General features: G+C 34.3%; 1 protein-coding gene across 2 annotated transcripts in view; it reads right to left on the bottom strand.

Moving 5' to 3' along the window:
- Window positions 1-1,280: 1,280 nt before the first annotated feature.
- The window catches only part of STARD4 (StAR-related lipid transfer (START) domain containing 4), a 23,324-nt gene continuing 2,886 nt past the window's right edge, over window positions 1,281-21,718 (bottom strand). The window contains exons 2-6 of one of the 2 annotated variants that reach the window (XM_004678481.2): window positions 16,635-16,746; window positions 15,609-15,658; window positions 11,564-11,690; window positions 10,582-10,696; window positions 1,281-9,435 (exon numbers count right to left, since the gene is read on the bottom strand). In XM_004678481.2, the coding sequence (XP_004678538.1) occupies window positions 9,206-9,435; window positions 10,582-10,696; window positions 11,564-11,690; window positions 15,609-15,658; window positions 16,635-16,739 (627 nt within the window). In that variant the 5' untranslated portion in view covers window positions 16,740-16,746 and the 3' untranslated portion in view covers window positions 1,281-9,205. The remainder of the gene's footprint in view (window positions 9,436-10,581; window positions 10,697-11,563; window positions 11,691-15,608; window positions 15,659-16,634; window positions 16,747-21,718) is intronic. The other variant, XM_012721866.1, reaches the window with a different exon arrangement.

Genomic DNA, 21,718 nt, shown 5'->3' on the forward strand with positions numbered 1-21,718 from the left:
GATATAAGTAAGTATAACTATAAGTTGAAAACTCCCATTTTATAGCTTCTTCCTTTTTAAACTGGGCTATTTTATAGCCTGTTATGCAGGCATATAATATACATAGCATACTTATGAATTACAAATTTACTTACATTTTTATTGTCAAGGTTATGCTGTCAGAAGTTCCCATTTATCTTCATGCATGCTTAGCCTAATATTTTCATGGTCCTTCACAAAGTCAAAAATTACTTAGCATGTCCATTTATTATGTCATTAGGTCTAAAAGTACTACAAGTACCACAGCCAATGTCTGACAGATACTTTGTTTCCCTCAAAATTTAAATGTCTGGAGTTCAGTGAGAGGGATCACTAGACAGGGAATTTAAATATTTCTTCTGTTTATTTTCCATTATTTTTAAATTTTTATATATGTTTTGCATCATTCTTCATTTTTGTACAATTTATGCTTTTACTTCTTGATTATAGTTCCTGTGGAATTCCCACCACCAAGTTATCATGTCCCTTGTGCTCTTTCCACCCGTTTTGATCCTGCTACTCTCTTCTCCCACCTGCAGAATGTCTCTGGTTTATAGTTGTCTGTTGATTTTCATTTTAAAATTTATTTTTCCTGATCCATTACATTCCTCCTAAAATTGAAACCATCTGGTATTTTTTCTTTTTCTTTCTGGCTTATTTCACTGAGCATGATCCCTTCCAGCTCCATCCATTTTGTTGTGAATGGCATTATCTTTTTTGATTTCTGAGTAATATTCCATTGTGTATATGTACTACATCTTCTTGACCCAGTCATCTATTTGGAGACATTTCTGTTGTTTCTATAGCTTGCCTATTGTAAATAGTACTGCAATAAACGTAGGGGTGCCCGTGACCTTTTGAATTAATGTTTTTGTGTCCTTTGGGTACTTAAATATTTCTTATCTGAATGAACTAAGGGTATCAGGGAAAAAGGATTACTAATAAAGGAGTTATAGGGGCTAATATTTATATTTTCTTACTTAAATGCCAAACATTCTTTTATCTTATGGCCTTCTTGATATACATAGAAAACTTCCATGTACTTTTTTTAAAAAGTAATTGCCACATACTTACAAGGAAATAATTTTGTATCTCCAAAGAACAGTTTTCATGAGTCAGGCACTCACCAAGGGACTTTTTTATAAAAGTGTAAAAATTTATTAGAAAACAACCATTCTCATTTATTCATATACTGTCTGTAGTGACTTTCACACTGCTAGGACACATCTGAATAGTTTCAACAGACACATTATGGTCTGATAATGTGCAAAATATTTAACCTTTTACAGAAAAAAAATAGATAATCCTGGTTTTTCATGGCACCCTGTGCCTTTTTAATAACCTCTAAAAATATACACTCATTACTCCCGATTTTTTTCTACTTAGCTTAAAGTTCTTACTTCTATTTTCTTCTTAGAAGTTAGAAAAGTTGCATTCTGATGTAGATGGTCTTACAACAATAATTATTCTAAGTGTATAACTTAATAGTAAAACTTCCCTACAAAACTAAAAATTCAAAATTGTATCATTTATGAAAAAACAGTATAAACTGAATTGCTTGAGAATGACTGCATGACTTTATGGAAGCCCTATAAATGTAACTCTTGTATTTAAAATCATGCAAATGACACCTGGCACTAGTATCTGCTCACAATTTATATCAATTGCAGCTGTTACTTAGCGAGCTAAAAGAGAATCCCTTTGTGATAGAGTGTTCTCAAGTAATTTATATCAGTTGGATTTCATGTAATCATGTTTAGGAAATAATGTACTTTGTGGTATTTGATGACTATGTTTTGTTGATTAATAGCTCAGGAAATGAGCTATTCTGTAAAAGAGCTACTTTTCTGACCATGTGCCCTTTAGAGCACTATGTATTTCATTGAAAAGGAAAGCCTTGAGTAAAATCTTTTCTTACATATTTAGAATCCAGAAGGGGCCCTTCTTTTAGTCTATTTCTGTCACAGAGAAAATGTTATTTCTAAAATATCTGCCTTCAAGGAAGCAGATGATCCAGATATTGAGAAATATAGGCATGTATGAACTTGATTTGATTTTGAATAACCAAAATGTTACAAATGAATACTGAGTAGAAAGCTCTCACTAGCAGTGTATTATAAATAACTAAACATATCACGGTTCTAATTAAACAGTTTTCTTTAAACTGTTGCAGCAAATAATACAACGTGGCTATTCGGCTACACTACAAAACTCAGGAACCAAAGAGATGTGTGTCTGCTAGCAAGGGGAGGTAGTACTATGTATATTAGGTCCACATTTCCACCTGCTCATTTTTCTTGATTGCTCAGAATCTTTTGTTAATGGACTTTAATGCCTTAGAAGTGATAGACCAAATTAATTAATTTTCTTCCTGGAACTAGAAACTAAACAGCATACTCCAGGAGATATTAGACCTTCATTGCAAACACACTTGAACAGTATCCGCTAATTAACAAGCTTCCAGAATAGCCCATTTCAGGAACCCATTTCCACCATTATGTGCAATGGAGGGATCAGAGGTGAATTAAACCCTATGCTACCCTCTAGGAGTGAACTGTATCATTGCAAAGAAAGTGTCCCAAGGTAATGTGTGCTGAGTGTAAGTGGGCAATAGGCTCTCTAGGGATAGAAAGAAGAAAAAGTTCCCTTTTGCCTGGAATGATCAAGAAAACTCATGGGAAAACAGGCTGGATATTAAGGATTGTGAGTTTTGCAGGTAGACGTAAAGGGGTACAGGGGTACCATGTCTGGCTGAGAGATCTAGAGTGGAAAAATGCAAGGCAAAGTGAAGGAATAATATTGTGCGAAAGGCTGAAATTCTCCGTGTGTAAGTGTTGCTAAGTCTGTAGAAGAGGCTCAGATCTTGTGGTAAGTTAAATTAGATCTCACTGTGAGTAGACACTACAGTCCGAGAGCATCTAGTCTTCTGTGATCACCTCCATACTTAGCCAATGTGGTACTCCCTAAGAGAAGTTAATCATTCAACATCTTAAGAGACATTTTTACAAAGTCGTAAAATGAAGCAAAACCTCAGTTACCAAAAGCAAATATTACATTGGCTTGGTCTTCACTGTAGTGTTTATCTAAGTCAGTCTGACAGCACTTTAATATGTCCCTAGAAAATTACCTAATTGCCAAAGCTTTGCCAGTGGTGGCCCAACTTAAGATTTCTGTCATCCATTAGTTATCTAAGCAGAAAAAGGAATCCCCATACAGCTGTGGGGATGGCATTCATACCTCAAAATTTAGGCTTCAAAAGGTAACATGTACAAAACTAAGTCTCAACCAAATCTGACCTTTCCAGAACAGCTTTCCCTAAACATCAAGCTAGTTTTGTCAATTTCTTTCTTCCCATTCTTTTGCCACCTTACATACCCTTCTTTGTGCAAATTAACTGTCATCTTAGTGATAAAAGGAAAGTTAAAGTTAAAATATGGAGACACTGATACAGTTACAGAGAACACACAAATACAGAAGTACTGGTAGGTAATAACTTCCCACTAAGATTTTTCAGGCTTATGTGATATTATCTGATTTACTTTTCCTAGTTTTCTTAAGAGGAGAAACTTGTGTTCCTGGATTTCCAAGTGTTTTGACTACTAGGGCATACATAGTTCAAAAGCAGCATGGAGTAGGTTAAAATTGGAAATATATGTCTCCAATAGTTTTAGGCTGCAAGTCATTAACCAAAAACAAGTGTATGCTGGATCTGGAGGACAATAAAACAAAGAAAATTTCAGTTTACACAGCCAAAAGTACAGGCTATCTTTCCAACTGCTGATTGAAAGCACTAAAGCAGCAGCTATTAACGTTTCATTTTTTAAAACCTGTCAAAATGGTGCTAATTGATTCCTTCGTATTACAGTATTTTTTAGGTAAATATGTTAAGTCTGACCTGGCCACAGATGTAAATACAGAAAATGCTTGTAAAGAATTCATCAAAATCATGCCCATTTGCTTTTGATTGAGTTACCAAATTTTTCAGTGGCAATTGTTTTGAGTCCTGGCTCAAAACAGTAAGGATGGGATACAATAGCTGTTGGCATTCTCAGCTGCCTAAAGTCTGAGGCAGAAAATGTGAAAGCCTGAGATGTAGTTTCTTCCTGGCCTCAGGTTGGTTAAACTGATTAAATGGCTATACTTACTCTTTGGTGTTGTCCAGGGGACAGGAAGGAATAATATATGACAAGGTAAATGGATGCAGACTAACTGTTGAAATTGATCTGAGACCATTATTTGTGTAAATTCACTCCGATGTATTAGAATATGCCAAAAGAAACATGTATTTGCTGCTGGGAAATCTGTAAAGCAATTTGCATGTACAGTATGACAATAAATCCTCAAAGAGCACACCAAAACTTTGTATTCTGTGATCTGAATGCTACAATACACAAGTGTTCCACATTCCACAGGAATGACACAATGAACATTTCCCTCACATTTGAAATGTGGAATTGAATCATTTCTTGAATGTTTCCCCACTCTCAACAAATTATACTTTTATTTTCATAACATTTTTAACATATACATGACAATCGTAAAATCATTAGTGTCAAAAGAGGACTTTGGTAATTATTTAATCGAGCAAGCTCATTTTATTTAAAGTGACAGCCAGAAAGATGACGACTTAGCTAAGGTCACAGAGAGGCTCATTAAGAGAACAGATCTGGTTGCCCAACTCTTACCACAGTGTTTTCACACAGGAAAATCATTTTACTGGGGCAAGGGAACTGTAGCAACTAGTAAAAAAAATATAAAAGTGTGAAAGTAAATGAACATTTCTAACATTTTGTATAAAGTTGTAATCATAGTATCAGTTATCACTACAGCACAAGTATTTTTATAAAATCTTCATATTTATGGTTAACTGCAAATAATCCAATCTCAATGATCTTTCTTCCATCATGGAACTGTTGTTGGGTCAAAAGATGTTCAGTGCTCACTTCATAAAATGTTTCTAAACCCATAGGATCCAGTAACGGAAGGAAGAAAAACGCGAAAGAAGCTGTCAGCACCAAGTTGTAAAAAGATCTGAAAGCCTTAAAACTTGGCCACTCAATCATTTAGTAATTATGTGAAATGTCTGCGGGTGAAATAGGTAAAGAAACAGCAGAGCTTACCCTCAGTATTGCACTAAGAAGTTATGGGCAGCCACTGCAGCACAAGCTTCATCCCTGCCAGGGAGCTTACATACACGGCCCAACAGACATCTGTCTTGCCTGCCTGTTCTGCTCCCCACTCTGCCTCTGAGGAATCCTCTCTCATTTCCCACATCTCTGCTTTGCACCCCAGTTACTGTATTTATAAATAAATAAGATAAATCTAAAAAAATAAAAAAATCTCAGCTTGCTACTACCTACCCTTAGGTCCAAAATGTTTGTTTTATTGAGAAGACACATTAAATAAAAACTTCTCGATTTAGGGAATTAAGGGAAATGCTAGAGAAAAACTTACCAAGTCAGTAAGTAATTTTAAAATACATATACATTATTCATATTAACGCATACTTTTATTTAACAAATGTTCTTTTTTACATATTGTAACATAAAATTAGGGATTAAAAAACAAAGTGTCTATATAGCACAACTTTTGTTGAATTGCATCAGGTGAATTTTTATTTAACTATACATGTAAATCTTTGGAAACAGTAAATAATGAAGAAATTCTAATTCTAACTTCCAGTGCTCTGGGATTAATCCAATACATCCTTTATGGTCAGATTGTGTTATCACCTAGTTAAATGAGAAGTTAACTAAGAAAATATAGAATACTGATCAAGAAAACACATGACACATGGAAATCTGGCCAAGTCCTTTAACTTCTCTGGGTCTTATTAACTTATCCATAGAATTGAGATATAGTTACAATATACATTTATTTAAAAGAAACTTGATTTAAACAACTGATTGTGAGGATGGTAGTAGGCTCTTGAATATAAAAGTAAAGTTCGTATTTACATCAAAGGGAATTACTCAGACCTAAGAGGCTCAAATTGTACAAAATTTTCCTATCTTCTCCAGAGGCAACCTGAATCTGACTTTTTAGCTTAAAATGTTCATTTAATTCAAGCTGAGTGTTATATCTTTCAGTTAGATAGTAGAGGGAGTAGGACAGAAAGGACTTTTTCTACTAGGAGATAATCTTACAGAAATGTACAATTTCAAATATATTCGACCTCAATGAACACAGAAATGAAGATTTTTAACATTTACAATCTATTCTAACAGTTAAATATAACCGTAGGATAATAAATCCTCACATTTGTTAAGTATGTGTTAAAGTTCAATGGTTTAATCATGAGTTATCAATATGGATATTTCATGCAAAAGTATTACTGATGATACTTTATCTGGTGGGAAACTGATCTCCTAAAAAAAAAAAATCTCAATGTACTGACATATTTATTGCATATGTGAATTTTTGATACAAACTAGCTATCAGTTGGAGAAAATAATCACATACATAAAATAAAGTAGTTTATATTCTTTGACTTCATTTAACTGTTTTATAAAATTATCTTTCAAGGAAAGTATTTTTGGTTATAACTTTTATTGATAACTACTGATATATTTCTAGTGTTCAGAAGTCCTTATTTAGGCAGCATGGAAGGTTCCAGAAGATAAAGTAGTTTGTACTTGAGAGTAATCCCATAAAACGCTCTACTTCGTATTATAGAAAGACTTTATATATATATACACACACACACACACACACACATACACACACATACATACATATACTATAGAATTGTGCTACTTAATACACAGCACTGGCTTCATGTGGATAATGAGCACTTTAAATGTGGTTAGTCTAAATTAGTTAAATATACACCAGAACTCAAAGAATTAGTACAAAAAAGAATGCAAGCTATTTTAATGATTTTTTTATATTGTTAAATAAAGCTTTCTATCAGTATGGTATTTGAGATAACATACTTAATATATATTGTCACAAGATTCCTGAGCTTAGAATCAAATATACCTTTATTCTTAAAAACAAAACCAAGTAAGGCTTACTTTAATATTTTTGGTTAAATATGATTGCAAGCAGGCAACTGAATCTAATTGGGTAACAGAAATTTTCTAAAACTGGACTGTAGTGATTTCTGCATAACTATATAAGTATTCAGGAGTAACTGGATTATATACTTACAACTAGTAAACTGTATAATATGTAAGTTATACCCTAGTGAAAGCTGGGTTGTTTTGCTGTTCTTAATTTTAAAGGACAGAGCTATAGCTCAGCTGGTTTAAATAGCCATCTAAAAGCTACATATAAATTTCAGGTAATTCAAATATAATTTTTCAATCTATCATATGATTCAATAGTGCAACAGAATTTTTTTCCCATAACTTCCATTTTACCTGTAGTGGGTTACTTCAACAGTAGATATGTACTCATTAATTGGAGGCACAGTTTGAAAATGACAAAGGGAACATTAGGGTACTGAGTTAGACAATTTATTTGCCTTTAGGGACACCCAGATCAGGAAACAACAGCCCATATATAATGTATATCTTTGTCACAAATTCTTCATTTAATCTAATTACCCTCTATTTGGGTCTCTGCTGGTATTTCAACATCTTGACAAATACTGGAATATAAGAGAACTCCTATACTACACTAATAAGACCAATTAAAAAAACTTGTGAAATCATAATCAACACTTAACAATTTCCATGGGAAGCTGAAAGCTAAACTACCAAGTTTTCTTTCCCTGTTGCAAAAGTTAAAAAGCAGCAAATAAATCCAGCAACTCAAAGTTACAATCAGCTCAGAAAAGGCTATTAGCAAGTTAAAAATATAAGGTCATTTGTACATTTTCAGTTCTTGAAATGTTATCTACCATCATTTAATCACAATGCATTCTTGTGCTTTTTGTAGTTCAACATATAAATATTTCTAGAGTTCACTTCAACTCATATTAACCAAAAAAAAAAAAAAAACCCAAAAACAAAGCAATCAGTTGAAAAGCAGTAACAATACTGATAACACATAATGAACTCAAATAGAACATTGAGGCGGATTTCAAGATGTATGCATGTACACTGACATAAATGCCTACAAAGATTTGCATAAAACATACTGTTGCCTTGATTTTCACTTTAGAGGTAAACTGGGTGGTCAGTTCAAATGTCAAGAGATTTATTCGGAATGTTAAAGTCATTTAGGAATGTTCATTTAAGGCAGCCACAGAATCAGAGGACTCATTAAAGTCCATTCCAGTAAGAAATGACTCACTCTAGTTAGACATTTGGATACACCTATAAATGCAATTGTTATATTTCAGACTGAAATTATATCGCAATTGTAAAGTTTATAAAGCAGTTAGGGATATTCTGCAAGCTGAGAGATGCCTTTTAAACTGAAACATGCACAAAACATTGGATGTGACTTTCTAGAGTGATCATTTTCTAGTGGTGGTACAACCACTCCTTTCATATACCCAAGACTACTTCACAATCAATGTGGTGATTCCAGCACATATGTGACAGTTTTCTGTACTGCTTTATTCATGAATAAATGCTTTTAAGACTCCAAATTAAATTCACAAAAGATACAAATATATATTTTTTAAATATATTCACAAAATAATGCCTTCTAAATATCAAAACTTAGTTGCATTTGAATTGTTCCTGAAGTTACTGTGGTATCCTTTTTTTATACATGGTCTTTTCAATACTTAAAGTAGTGGAACTCAATGGACAATGAAGTTCATTTTTTAATAAAATATAGAGTAGGGGTTTCTTTTTAAGATATTGGCAAACTCATGGAGCATACCAAGAAAATTAAAATATTTACAAAATGTTTATAAAGCTAAGTAAATTTTAACTACAAAGCATGAAGCTGTATTTTCTTTAATTTCTCAGCAGCCAAAATATTCATACTGAGGCACTATTCAAGCTCTTATATGTTTGTGTCTACTCTTTGTGCATGTATCTACTCTTTGTGACTTCTGTCATACTCCCATCCCTGGATGCATTGCCATATAAAAATGTGCAAATAAGTGTTTGCAAAATCTAAAATGCCCTGTCTTCTATAGCTACTTACTTTAGGAATAAAATAAGTCAAAAACATCTCAATTGTTTTCTAGAGGCTATGAGAAGGGCAAAAAAGGATGATTTTTTTTACATCTAATGTAGCTCCAAAAAGTAGATGCTTCAGGGGACTAGGAGAAATACAAGTTTTACACCTTTTGCAAGGTTTTTCGTAAATCAGCATAAAAGCTGATTAAAGTGCTTGCCATGGCTGTATCCACTGCAGACTGAGGAACCATCCCACGCAGATCCGTCTGAATATAGCCTGTCAAAAGACTCTGGTTTGGGTTGTCTTTAAGTGGTACACAAAACCAACCACAGGGATGGTTATAGCCACGCACAAATTCTGGTCTTTTTTCACTCCAGTCAAGACTTATTCCTAAAAGACAATTTAAAAATAATATTTTAATAGCAATAACTGATATTAGTCTAAAGCTCACTGAAAATACCAGATTTCTAAGTATCTTTTTCTCCAGTACAAGCGGATGAAAATTAAGTCCCAAGAGTGACCCTTTAAGAATTCAAAAGATAATTACCAAGAAAGAATTCTAACAGGAGGCAGTAGATAGGTAATGGAAAAGGTTTGAATCCCTTCAGTATAGATGACATCATGTCATCTTGTTAACTCCTTGGAAACTACAAATCTTGGCTGTAGCAGACAAGCCTCCAGATGTCAATAATCAAACCTAAGGCACTACCACTGCTCCCCACAGGCTACACCATATCCAACTTTGGCACTGGCTAGTTGAGAATAAACAAGGAATGACTCACCTACAACTTCAACTCAACTATATACTATACATAAAAAATATTAAATTAGCAATATTTTACTTTATATCTAGATAGGTAGAAACTTTAGAAACTGGGACTGCCTAGCAACAGTGTTTTTAGTCTTAAAAAAACATTCTCTTATAGCTCAAGGAAGGGAAAATATTCTCACACACAGCAAGTCTGTATTTTTCTATTCGTATGATCAAAACTAGAGTCCTTTAGAAGGAAATCCAGGGCCCTCCATGGTGGCACAGCAGGTTAAAGTGCAGCACTGCAAGCTAGCTGCAGCTACTTCAATGCAAGTTTGATCCCTTGCCTTGGAGATGATCCACATGGCTCATCAGACTTCTATCCCACCTGCTGCTCCCCTCAGCAGTGTACTTCATCAATCTGCCTGCTCTGCTCCCCACTCTGTCTCTGGTGAATCCTCTCACCACTCCTGCACCACTGGCCTATACTCCAGTTCTGTATGCATAAATAAATCTTTTTTAAAAATTAAAAAAAGAAGAAGGAAATCCACTTATTGGATTTATATTTGTTTGCTGTAATTTAAAGAATACTGTATAAGTGGGAACAAGCACTTGTCAGAAAGATTTCAAACCTCTTCCTATTGTTTTCATTCTAATTCCTAGGGTGTAGTATTTACAAAGTTCATTGACTATAAAATGAAGGTTGAAAATAGAAAGAAATATCCAGCTAAGAAATCTCAAATACTTAAAACAATATGGACGGTATAAGATTTTGAGATCATTACCACAGGATAAAAGTCCTTCCTTATAGCCCACAGTGTAGGAGAAATCAACAAACTCTCTTGGAGAAATTATATTCCAAAGCTGACCAGCAGTAGTATAACGCATCACACAAGAATTCTGAAAGAAAGGGAAAATAGGTGTTACTACTAACTTAAACAAATAGACTCATTTTGCAAAAAAAAAAAAAAAAACAAGCAGGCATTTAAAATGTGCTATAATTATTGTTAATAATTATTATGGTAATTTTGACAGGTTTATATCTCTATTCCAAGCCTCATTGCATAGATGATGATACACATAATGAAAGCGCAGAGAAGTTAGTTGTGCAACATCTAAATCTCTAATTCAACACATCTGTCTTATATCCTATATGGTATTCAACATGGAAACAGGTACTGTAGACTATAAGTATTTAATATAAAATACACAAATATTTGGATTAAAAAAACAGGTGTTTCAATGAAGAAATTCAAACATGGAAATAAACAAACTGATAGAAAAAGTGAACAAGTCACTTAGTTACATAATTAACTAATGTCTTAGTCTTTGCTTTTGGTTTAATATTAATAGAAACATACACAGAAATTTAAATGTGCTGGTTATGTTTTTAGAATTTTGTATTTTAGAACCTCCATTAGAGTTTTACAATTAAAGATGCTGGTGCTTTTTCTTAAGCAGCAAGAGTGTAACTACTGTGGAAAACAAACTTGAGTTTTACAATTAAAGATGCTGGTGATTTTCTTAAGTAGCAGGAGTATAACTACTCTGGAAACAAACTCAGGTCTGACTCAATGTCATTAGTTAATATGCAAACTCATACATCTTAAAAGGTACAAAGATTCCCCTGTGAGATTTATTCTCAAAACAAAGAATACACTGAGTGTAAGTAAATACATATTCTCAAACTCATGTGCTCTTTAACACACAGAAACACACACACATATATATACACACACACTTGAAGTAATAATGCTAAGCAAATACCTCTTCAAATTGCTCTAAAATGTCCAAGGAAGTCATTAAGCTGTCCCAATCCAAGCGACAGGGCCCTGGGCGTATATGGTCTATGACACTATTGACAACATCATCTATAATACCTTCGGCTTTAAAGCTGGAGAAAAACATATTAAAATGGAATGCTATTAACATGAAAAATTACAGCATGCCCTTATAACTAACTTCAGAAAGAGCAACACTGAGGATTTTTTTAAAGAGAGTAAAATCTCAACAACTTTGATAAATTAAGTTCTATCAAGTATCATATCAGCATGTACCATTTGTCCTAAATGCTAAAGAATATAACATAAATAGGAATGAACACAGTAAAGTACCTTCAACTTATGGGAGCAGCCAAAATAGCCTATAGATTATAACACATTTATTTCTCATGCTATTCTTTCCTTGGTTATGCTCTACCATGTTATTACTCCTCACCTGTATACACAAAATTACCCTTTCCAAAACTGTGTATTAGGCACAGAAAAAATAATAGGTCACCTAGAAATAGAAAAACTTGGAATTGACTCATGAATAATAACATATTTCAAAGGTGGCATTACATATTAAACAGGAAATGATGTACTAGTCCAGAAATAATGCTTGGGTTTAAGTTATTTTTATGGAGAAAATAAAAATTAAATCCCTACCATTCAAAACAATTGATTCTATATAAAGAGCAAAATACAAAACTTTAATACACTGCAAAAATATATATATATATAAGTAAATATCTTTATAAGCTCCGGAAACAGTAATTTCTTGAATCTATAAACCATACAAAACACAACCAATACAAAGTGGTCAAAATTAATAATTTTCATACAACAAATGACAAACTTGATGATTTTTTAAAGTTAGTCATCTTCTTGGAAAAGTTATGTATAATACATATTAACAGACATATGATTAAGATTTGGGATATATGATTAATTTGTACAAGCCAATGGAAAAGGCAGACAATCCAAAGAAAAGAAGGGTACAGGATGTAGGGATATTTTCTTGCAATTTCAATCAACACAGAAAAGTTGTTCGACTTCACTGACAAGTAAATACTGACAAAATGACATCTTACCCCCTGAGGTTGGCAGAGATTAAAAAATTAATAGTGAGTACCATTAATACATGGAGGGTAAAGAGGACTCTCATACTGTCACTGGCACTTTAGAGAGAAATTTGGTAATGTCCAGTGAAATTGGATGTATGTCCTTAAGATCAGGCATATATACCTGAAGTAAATCACATATGTGGGTAGGAGGAAACATGTATCAAGAAGTTTACCAAAATACTTGGCAGGGATGAACTAATAATAACCAAAAAGTTTATCAGCAAACAAGTGTGCAAAAAACTTGTTTTATTCAATACAACTGAATAAAATAACGACAAGCACATTTCAAAATGAAGCAAACACACATATGTGGTCCACATATTAGCAAAGAGTTCCCTTGGCACTTTTTATACTTTTCAACATTAAACTGGAAATTACTGATCTACTGATTAACTCCCATACTTACTTACAAGCTTACTCCAACTCCAGTTTGCCTGTCCTTGTCATAAATATTGTACAACTCATCTTTTTGGAAATGCTATCTTTGGTATTACAAATCAGAACATCTTGTATATGATAAATGGGCCAAAACTTTTCATTTTAAAAAGAGCTGAGCCTCAAGGATGTCATATATTCCACTCCAATTATACAAGACATTTGTCTTCATTGACTTCTTTTTAATTGCAATATTTGGACACCCCCATCAAGTATTAGCACCACAGTGCTCCTGATCCAACTCACCCACAGTCTGCAACATGGACTACTATGCTGCTTTCCCTCTTTGTTCTTACCCTCCCTCCTCCTCATCTCCCTTTGGCATTTCAGCTCTATAGTCATCTATTGAGGGTTAGTTTTTAAGCTTGTCTATATCTGACTCTGAATTTAGTGACATTGTATTGCAAATATTAGTGTTTATCTTTCTCCTTTGGACTTATTTCACTTAGCATTAGGGCTGGCTTCTTTGGTAAATGAATGAAATTGACTTTAAAAACATAATATGTTTTGGGCCCTCCCTTGTGGCAGTGGATTAAAGGGCAACACTGCATGCAAGCTTCAGCCTCTTTAGTGCGAGTTCGATCCCCTGCCCAGGTGATCCACATGGCATGGCAGACCTCTCCTGATCTGCCCGCTGCTCCCCTCAGCAATGTACTTCATCAATCTGCCTGTTCTTCTGCCCACTCTGTCTAGGTGAATCCTCTCAATGCCCCTGCACCTCTGGCCTGCACCACAGTTCTACATGCATAAATCTTTAAAAAAAAAAAAAAGTGTTTTAACTAAATCAAAATAAACCCTAAAATTCTGATACTACCAGAAGGGAACACAGAGATGAACAGGAGAAAGTGGTCCAATGGATTAATGGATGCTTTGATAGTGTGATGCAGTAACATATATCTGAAGAAGCATAAAACTAACCCCCTAAGGCAGATACAGTATTGTAAATTAACATTACCACAAAAAAATTAATGTGATTACAATATAAATATTTTTCTAATTAAAGGTATAATTCGTGTTGAACTACCAAAAAGAAAACAGAAAATAAAAATCACTCATTAAACTGCAATTTATAGGCATACAACTGTTAGATAAAAATATATTAATATACAAAATAAATATTTAAAATCAATCTATAATTCTGTTAATTTAGTATCCTGTTTTGTTCATATTATATATTATATCTTGGGCATTTTCTTATATTTTTAGATAATCTTTGAAAAAACATGATTTTTAAAGACTATAAAATATGCTTCATTATTTCATAATTTTCCAACATTTGCTAATACAGCTTGTTTATGATTTTTTTTTTTAATTACTTATTTAGGGCCCTCCCCGGTGGTGCAGTGGGTTAAAGCACTGCACTGAGAACCTAAAGTCACTTCCGTGTGAGTTCGATCCCGCCTCGGAGGTGACCACATGGCGTGGCAGACCTCTCCTGACCTGCCCGCTGCTCCTCTCAACAGTGTACTTTGTTGATCTGCCTGTTCTGCTCCCCACTCTCTCTCTGGTGAAGCGTCTCGCCACCCCTGAGCCTCTGGCCTGTACCCCAGTTCTGTATGGACAAAATAAATAGATCTTTAAAAAAAAATTACTTATTTACGCATACAGAGCTGGGGTACAAGCCAGAGGTATGGGGCAGTGAGAGGCTTCACTGGAGACACAGGCAGACTGACAAAGTACACTGCTGAGGGGAGCAGCAGGTGGGTCAGGAGAGGTCTGCCACTCCATGTGTGTCACCTCCAGAGCCGGGGATCAAACTTGCACTGAAGCAGCTACAGCCAGCTTACAGTACTACAGCCAGCTTGCAGTGCTGTGCAGGCGGGTCACTACTTTTAATGATTTGTCAAGATAAATTCTTAGAATAAAATATACTACAGTACTAAGTGTGGAAGAATATCGGAAGATCTTATGCATCATCCTAAGAAATTAAGATTTGATGACCCATTTGGTATCATTATCATCTTCCCATATTACAACTATGTCCATAAGAGAAAAGGCCATTTTTCAGACTTTGAATTTATAAGGATATGATTCTCAGGAAGCTTCAAATTTTAAAGCAACAATCAAATTTTACTGTCAATTATCATTTAATGATTATGTGTATACTTACAGATACACACAAAAATATCTATATCCATACAAATGTCTATCAAGTTTAGTTATACAGGTATGTATGTGTATGATATTTTTTAAAGATTTAATATATTTATTTATGCATAAAAAACTGTGGCATACACCAGACGTACAGAAGGTGAGAGGATTCATCAGAGACAGAGTGGGAAGCAGAACAGGCAGATTCACTGAAATATACTGCTAAGAGGAGTAGCAGGTGAGACAGGAGTTTTGCTGCACCATGTGGGTCACTTCCAGGGCTGGGGATGAACCCAATCTATAATGTTAATGGTGTTGAGACCTAACCTCTAGCCCACCAGGGAGACACACATTTAGTTATATTTTATGAGCTATGTAAAACTATAAGAATTTACTTACAGATATCCATTAAATTCTTCTGAAGGTTTTCTCCAAATCGTGACATCTTTCTATTAAAATAAAAAGATACAGAAATAAAGCTGTATACATATACATAAAGCTGATAAATCTATATTAATGGCTCCTGCACTAAAAGAAAACCTAAATAGGGCCCTCCCTGGTGGCGCAGTGGGTTAAAGCACAGCGCAAAGAAGCTTAAGCCACTTCTGCATGAGTTTGATCCCTGCCTGCCCCGGAAGAGATCCACATGGCAAGGCAGACCTCTCCCGACCCGCCCGCTGCTCCCCTCAGCAGTGTACTTCGTCAATCTGCCTGTTCTGCTCCCTGCTCTGTCTCTGGTGAATCCTCTCACCCTCTGCATCTCTGGCCTGTATCCCAGTTCTGTACAAATAAATAAATAAATCTTTTAAAAAAAGAAAACCTAAATAAAAAAATGATCCATATTTGAACTTTTCATGTATCCTAAGTTATTTACATTTTATATACAAACATCAGAAAAAAAAAGATTAGTCAGTTGCTTAATAAGATCTAAATACTGTTTAGAACAGTGATGGTATTATCTAAGTGTTCCATACCATTTGCTTCAAGACAGTTTTATCTATTTGCCATTACTGACACATTCAGACTAAGACACTGCAAATGCTAAATATATCATTCTGAATTTGCTCATATTTTTCCTAAAATTAAGCAATTTACATTAGGCTAATGCTACCTTAAATTAGTTCCTACACTTCCCCCCTACTCAAGAAATGTTGATATTAGAACAGTATGTTTTGCTTACATGCAAACTATTCTTTAGGTCTGGCTGCTGGTAGTCTACTCTCCTGTCTAAAAACTAAAGACAATTGTACAGGATTACTACTGTTTTGTTTTTCTTCTGAGACACTAAACAACTGACTTTATTAGCATTATTATTTATCCTGAAAATTGATCTGAAGTATGGCCCTATTTTTCCATAACATTTTGAAAGTTGTCAACCATTTCATTAGACAATATACACCAGTAAAAGTAATTTCACTAATTTACCATTTTCTTAGCAACTCGCCATTTATCATCTTCAATGTTATGGTACTGGATAAGAGTGTTTTTAAGTCTAGTCGCAAAAGCAGCAGCATCAGACAGGTCTTCCATTTTTTTCCTGTTAGAGAAACTAAGATTAGCACTGGCAAGTAACAGTTGGATGAAGATCAGTGGGTTTCAAATCTGGCTTCATAGTAGAATAACCTTGAGAATTATAAAAGACACCTGTATGTGGACCCTACCACAAGTCAACCAAGAATATCTGAGAGTGTATCCCTGACATAGCTTTATTCTAAAAGCTCCCAAGGTGAGACATACATTGGATAATAATCACACATTTTGAATGTTAAATTCATACATATTTACATAAGTTTTATATATACATATACAAACAAAATAGACCTATATTCCCCTTCTAGCGTAATCTCATTAAAAGGAACAAATCATAAAAATTCCAATTTAGTGAAAAATATTGTCAGTTCCAAAATACAATATACTAGGCATAACTCAGATCTTCAGTCAGTGGACATTTTTATTTTACCATTCAACAAATTTAAGACTGAATCATTTTAGCAAGCAACCATAATGAAATTCCTTCTTTTGTCCTTTAAGGATAAGATTACATAACTCTGAATAACTTCAAATGAATGGAAAATGCTACTTTCTTCAATCTTATTTCATTTGATAGGTTATGTGTGTTTATATGTTACAAGATATATTCAAGATTCAGTGAGAGATCTGTGAAGAAGTCACCATTATAGCATAAATAAGTAGTTTGCAATTCTATAAATTTAAGGTTGATAAATTTAAACTAAAGATACAATGTATTCTATAATTAATAATTACAAAGACAAGCTATAGTCTAACAATATTATGAAAAGGAGACAATTACTAATCTTCAAAAATAATAAACTTATGGTTGATTCTGTAATGTGCTGGTTGGAAACACTTCTACAAATTCTTTGATACACTTCCCATCATGAGGCGAAGTCCAAGTCCACTTGAAGCTGGGTGGACTTTCTGAATGCCTCTACAACATGTGTGGGAGAAATAACTGCATATTTTCAGAGGCCAGAGACCAAGATTCTTTTAGAATAATCACTGTAAGAGTCATTTATCAATATGGAAAATATCTGGCTATCCAGAGAGAGTAGAAAAGTGAGAAGGAAAGGGAAAGGGATAATCTCAATCTCTCCCTCTCTCTCACAGACACATAAACACACACTATACCGTAAAGTCCCAGATCCAGAAATCTATTTAAATAGGCATCTCTTATTTCCCATGACTTAACCTCAGTTTATCCCAGTCTTCCTCATTTTAACAATTCACTATAAAAATGGCAATTACTCAAATGGAAACTTCCTATTTGCAATGTTGGAATGGAGATGATTATATTAAATTATGTAAAATGTAAGATGAAAAGTGGTTGGTTCATCATATGGGGAAAACAGAGAAGCAAAACAAAGGTCAGATAAAACCAAACCTAAAAATCTGTAAAACTGATGCTACCAGAGTGGGAAAGAAGGATAGACAGCAAAGAGTTGGTGGGGAGAAACAGACTATAATAGAGGACTTTGGATACTTTAGTGTGGGTGTGGTGTGGTAACATTCATCTGAAGAGGTATGATCTGTGATCATTTACCTCTGAATCCTCCTGTTTTGTAAACTCATATTAGTTCAACTAAAAAAAATAAAACCAAAAACCTTAAATCACTTTTAAAGGACCTCTATTCACAGTGCCAAATGCCACTGCCTATACTATCCGAATCCTGCTTATTTTCTTTGGGCCTCTGGACTTCCTCTTTCTCTGCCTAGAGTACTAGAACTTAAATCCAAGAAGGACCAATGATAAACTTAATGACAATCTCCGCTTAAACCTTCCATCATTATAGTTTTTCGCAATGCTATATTGCTTTTATATCCTATTTATCATTATCTGAAATTGTTTGTTTATTGTCCTTTTACCACTATATCCTCAACTCTGTACTGTAATTATGCACGTGTTATCTTCTACTGGACAGTAAAATCTTCAGGGGCAAGGAATGTCACTTGTTTAGTATTATATTATATTCCTTATATCTGGCATGCAAGGGGACACAGTGAAAAGGGCCCCTTGTTTGCCTTATTCACCACTATATCCCTACCATCTACAACATTGCCTACAACACAGTAGGCCTTAACTATTTGTTGAAATTTGTTTCAATACTAGAACTATTAGTCTTAACTTCTCTCCTTTTGGAGCCATGGCACAAAATTCCATTTGACCCTAATCTAGCTCTATTCCTTGCAATGCTTTAGTAAACATCTAAAGGAGAAAAGAGGTTTGGGGAAAAGTTTACTAAAGTATCAGGTTACTACTAAAAAGAAGATCAAGAAAAAATCTAAATGAAGTATAACTGCTATGAGAATAAGGCTGAAGGTCTCAACTACACACACATTGATTAGAATCATCTTTGTTATATTCTATCCTAATTGCTGCTGATAAAGGTTCTCATTACTCAGGTTCCTTGAAGATCCTTTTGACTAGGCTTACCTCTTGGGCATTCCTTTTTCCTTACTGCAGTTTTCACAAGAATTCTGCTGAGTCATTTAGGGAATATCCCAGTCTCAAAAATCCCTTATCTGAACTTTAAACTGTGGACAGCTTTCAGTAAGTTGTTTTCCCGAGAATCCCCCTTACTCTGCTAGTAAATTTTCCATCCACTGACAGCACTTTACTCCTTGGCTATAAATCCCCACTTGTCCCCCACCCTTCTCCCCCATTGCCATAGTTCTCAAATTAGATTTGTCTAAAATGGTAACATTTTAACTTCTGATTCTGGCTTTCTTTGACACTGTTTTTGGGTGTTGTTTAAACACCCCCATCACATATGCTGAATCAGATGGCTTCTTCTTGGGTAGGCCCCAGAAATCCAGGTCCTTTAAAAGTCTCACTGATCCAGCCAGAGCTGAGAACCACTGATCAAAAACTAAAGGCGGCAAAAATAAATCAATTTTGTCGTCAATATTTAAATAGCAAAAAGTTAAGTAAAGACAGGACATCAAAATGGCAAACACTAAAGTGGTAAACACTGGAAGGGGGGGCGGGGAACGGGGAAAGCTTTTCATTTACCCTTTGCGGTTCTGTATCAGATGCCTGAGAATTAAAATGGCAAAAGCTGGAAGAACAGGAGAAGAAACACACATTTTGAATTTGAAGTTAGTATTTCATTTTTTATGTACACAGAGGCCTTCATAAAAAAAAAAAAGTGGAGACACAAAGAAAGCAATCAGGCCTGAGGTTATACACCCTTTTAACAGTGTTCTAGGGGTGGTAATTTATGGGAAGGAAAAAATATAAAAGGGGAAGCTAAGCGAAGATAAGGGTTATTTAGTTAATTTTCTTTATGCTGACTATATTAGTGCCAACTTTTTGTCTCCTGTGATAAGGGTTGTTTTCCTAGTATGGAAAAGGGAGATGAAAGATTTTAACAAGGAAAATTTAAATCCTACTCTCAGACATCAAGGAGAGCAAAGAATTTTTAGTACCTTTGCCATTTAATTACTTTCAGCTAAAAATAGTTCTTATTCCAAAATAGCATATTTTGGGGTGTCATATTCCTTCAGAAACCTGAAAAAAATACCTATATATAAAATAAAAATTCAATAATAATAGAATGTAGGATCTGTGCAAGTGATGCAAAACATGAAAGTATAAATCCTAAACATACCCTAAAAGGTATAAGCTCATTCAAAAGTCAGCAAGTCAGTAATATTATCCCTTTTCTACTGGAAATTGCCAACTTCACAGCAAACACAATGATCTCATTCAAAAAGGTATGTTATATACAAGCACAAGTTCTCAGGAAGGACTTGCAAAAGTAATTTATCTATTACTAGATCATTATGAGTAGGCAAACAACATTAAATACAAAGGTTGCCTGACAGTTTTTTGTGGTTGGCAGATAAGATTTTTATTTTTAAACTTGAGAGAAATCAAAGATGAAATCATAAGGCCAATACTATCAAAAATATTGTTTGTGTAAGTCCAGCACACAAAAAGAAAGCAGTAAAAACTACCCATAAAGATGAGAATCTGAAACTTGAAGGTGCTTATTACTTAGTAATCATTCACTCCTGCTGATCAGTTGAAAGTCCGAAGTTCTTATGGCTGACAGACCTTTTATGTTTCCCTGTCTGACTTCTCCTAAAGAGCAGATGAACTTCCCTCCAATGTTTCTTACAGCATCTGGGTACTGTGATTATACACTTGTCATTTAACTGTATAATATCTAAGGCAGGAAGTATGACTTTTCCAATGCCATACTCCTTATGTTTCACATCTGGAACCCAATACACAAAAAAGCAGAAAACAGGTGAGCGTGAACTACTCATTTATAGAAGACCTCAATATATCTAAAAGGAACTCATTCATATCAACCTTCTCTGAGGTTCTGAATAACTAAAACTTCCACTATGGGTTACCACAAACACAGCAATTTCTCAGGAACATTTATTATTTTATTTACCAAGCATTAAGTATACATCAGGTCCCAGAAATACAGAGTGAATGTAGCCCAGTTCTTGATCTCAAAATTGACTAATTCCACTTTAAAGTTTGAACTGTAACAAAAACAGCAATAACTAAAACGTAAACATTTCTCTTAGTAAACCCATTTAAGGGTAGTGAAATAGAGGTAAGAAAGAAAGAGAACAAAGTACAAACTTGGAAGTTTTCCTTTTAGCCCAGTGGACTATTAACCAGTCAGTTAATTCATCACAATTCTTGATGACTTATTTTTCATAAAAATCAAATCCATAAGAGAATAATGGGCTGTCTAAAATGATATCTCTCTAAGGACCACATAATAAAGTATCTCTGGAACTATATTTCACAACCAAAGGGCCAGGGTAGCACTGGGACTACCAGAATCTTGGTGTTCTCCTAATACAACAGGACATTTCACACTAATTCAAAGAAACATATTCAGCATCCCCTACTGCAATCTCCACCTCTGGATAATATAAATAGTTTTAAATACAGAAATCTCCTAATTCTTTCATTCCCTTTCTTAAACTTATATCAGTAAATGTTCCAATTCCACTTACAT

The sequence above is a fragment of the Condylura cristata genome, unplaced genomic scaffold, assembly GCF_000260355.1.
Source record: "Condylura cristata isolate star-nosed mole 26May11 unplaced genomic scaffold, ConCri1.0 scaffold00007, whole genome shotgun sequence".
In the NCBI taxonomy this organism is placed as follows: Eukaryota; Metazoa; Chordata; class Mammalia; order Eulipotyphla; family Talpidae; genus Condylura; species Condylura cristata.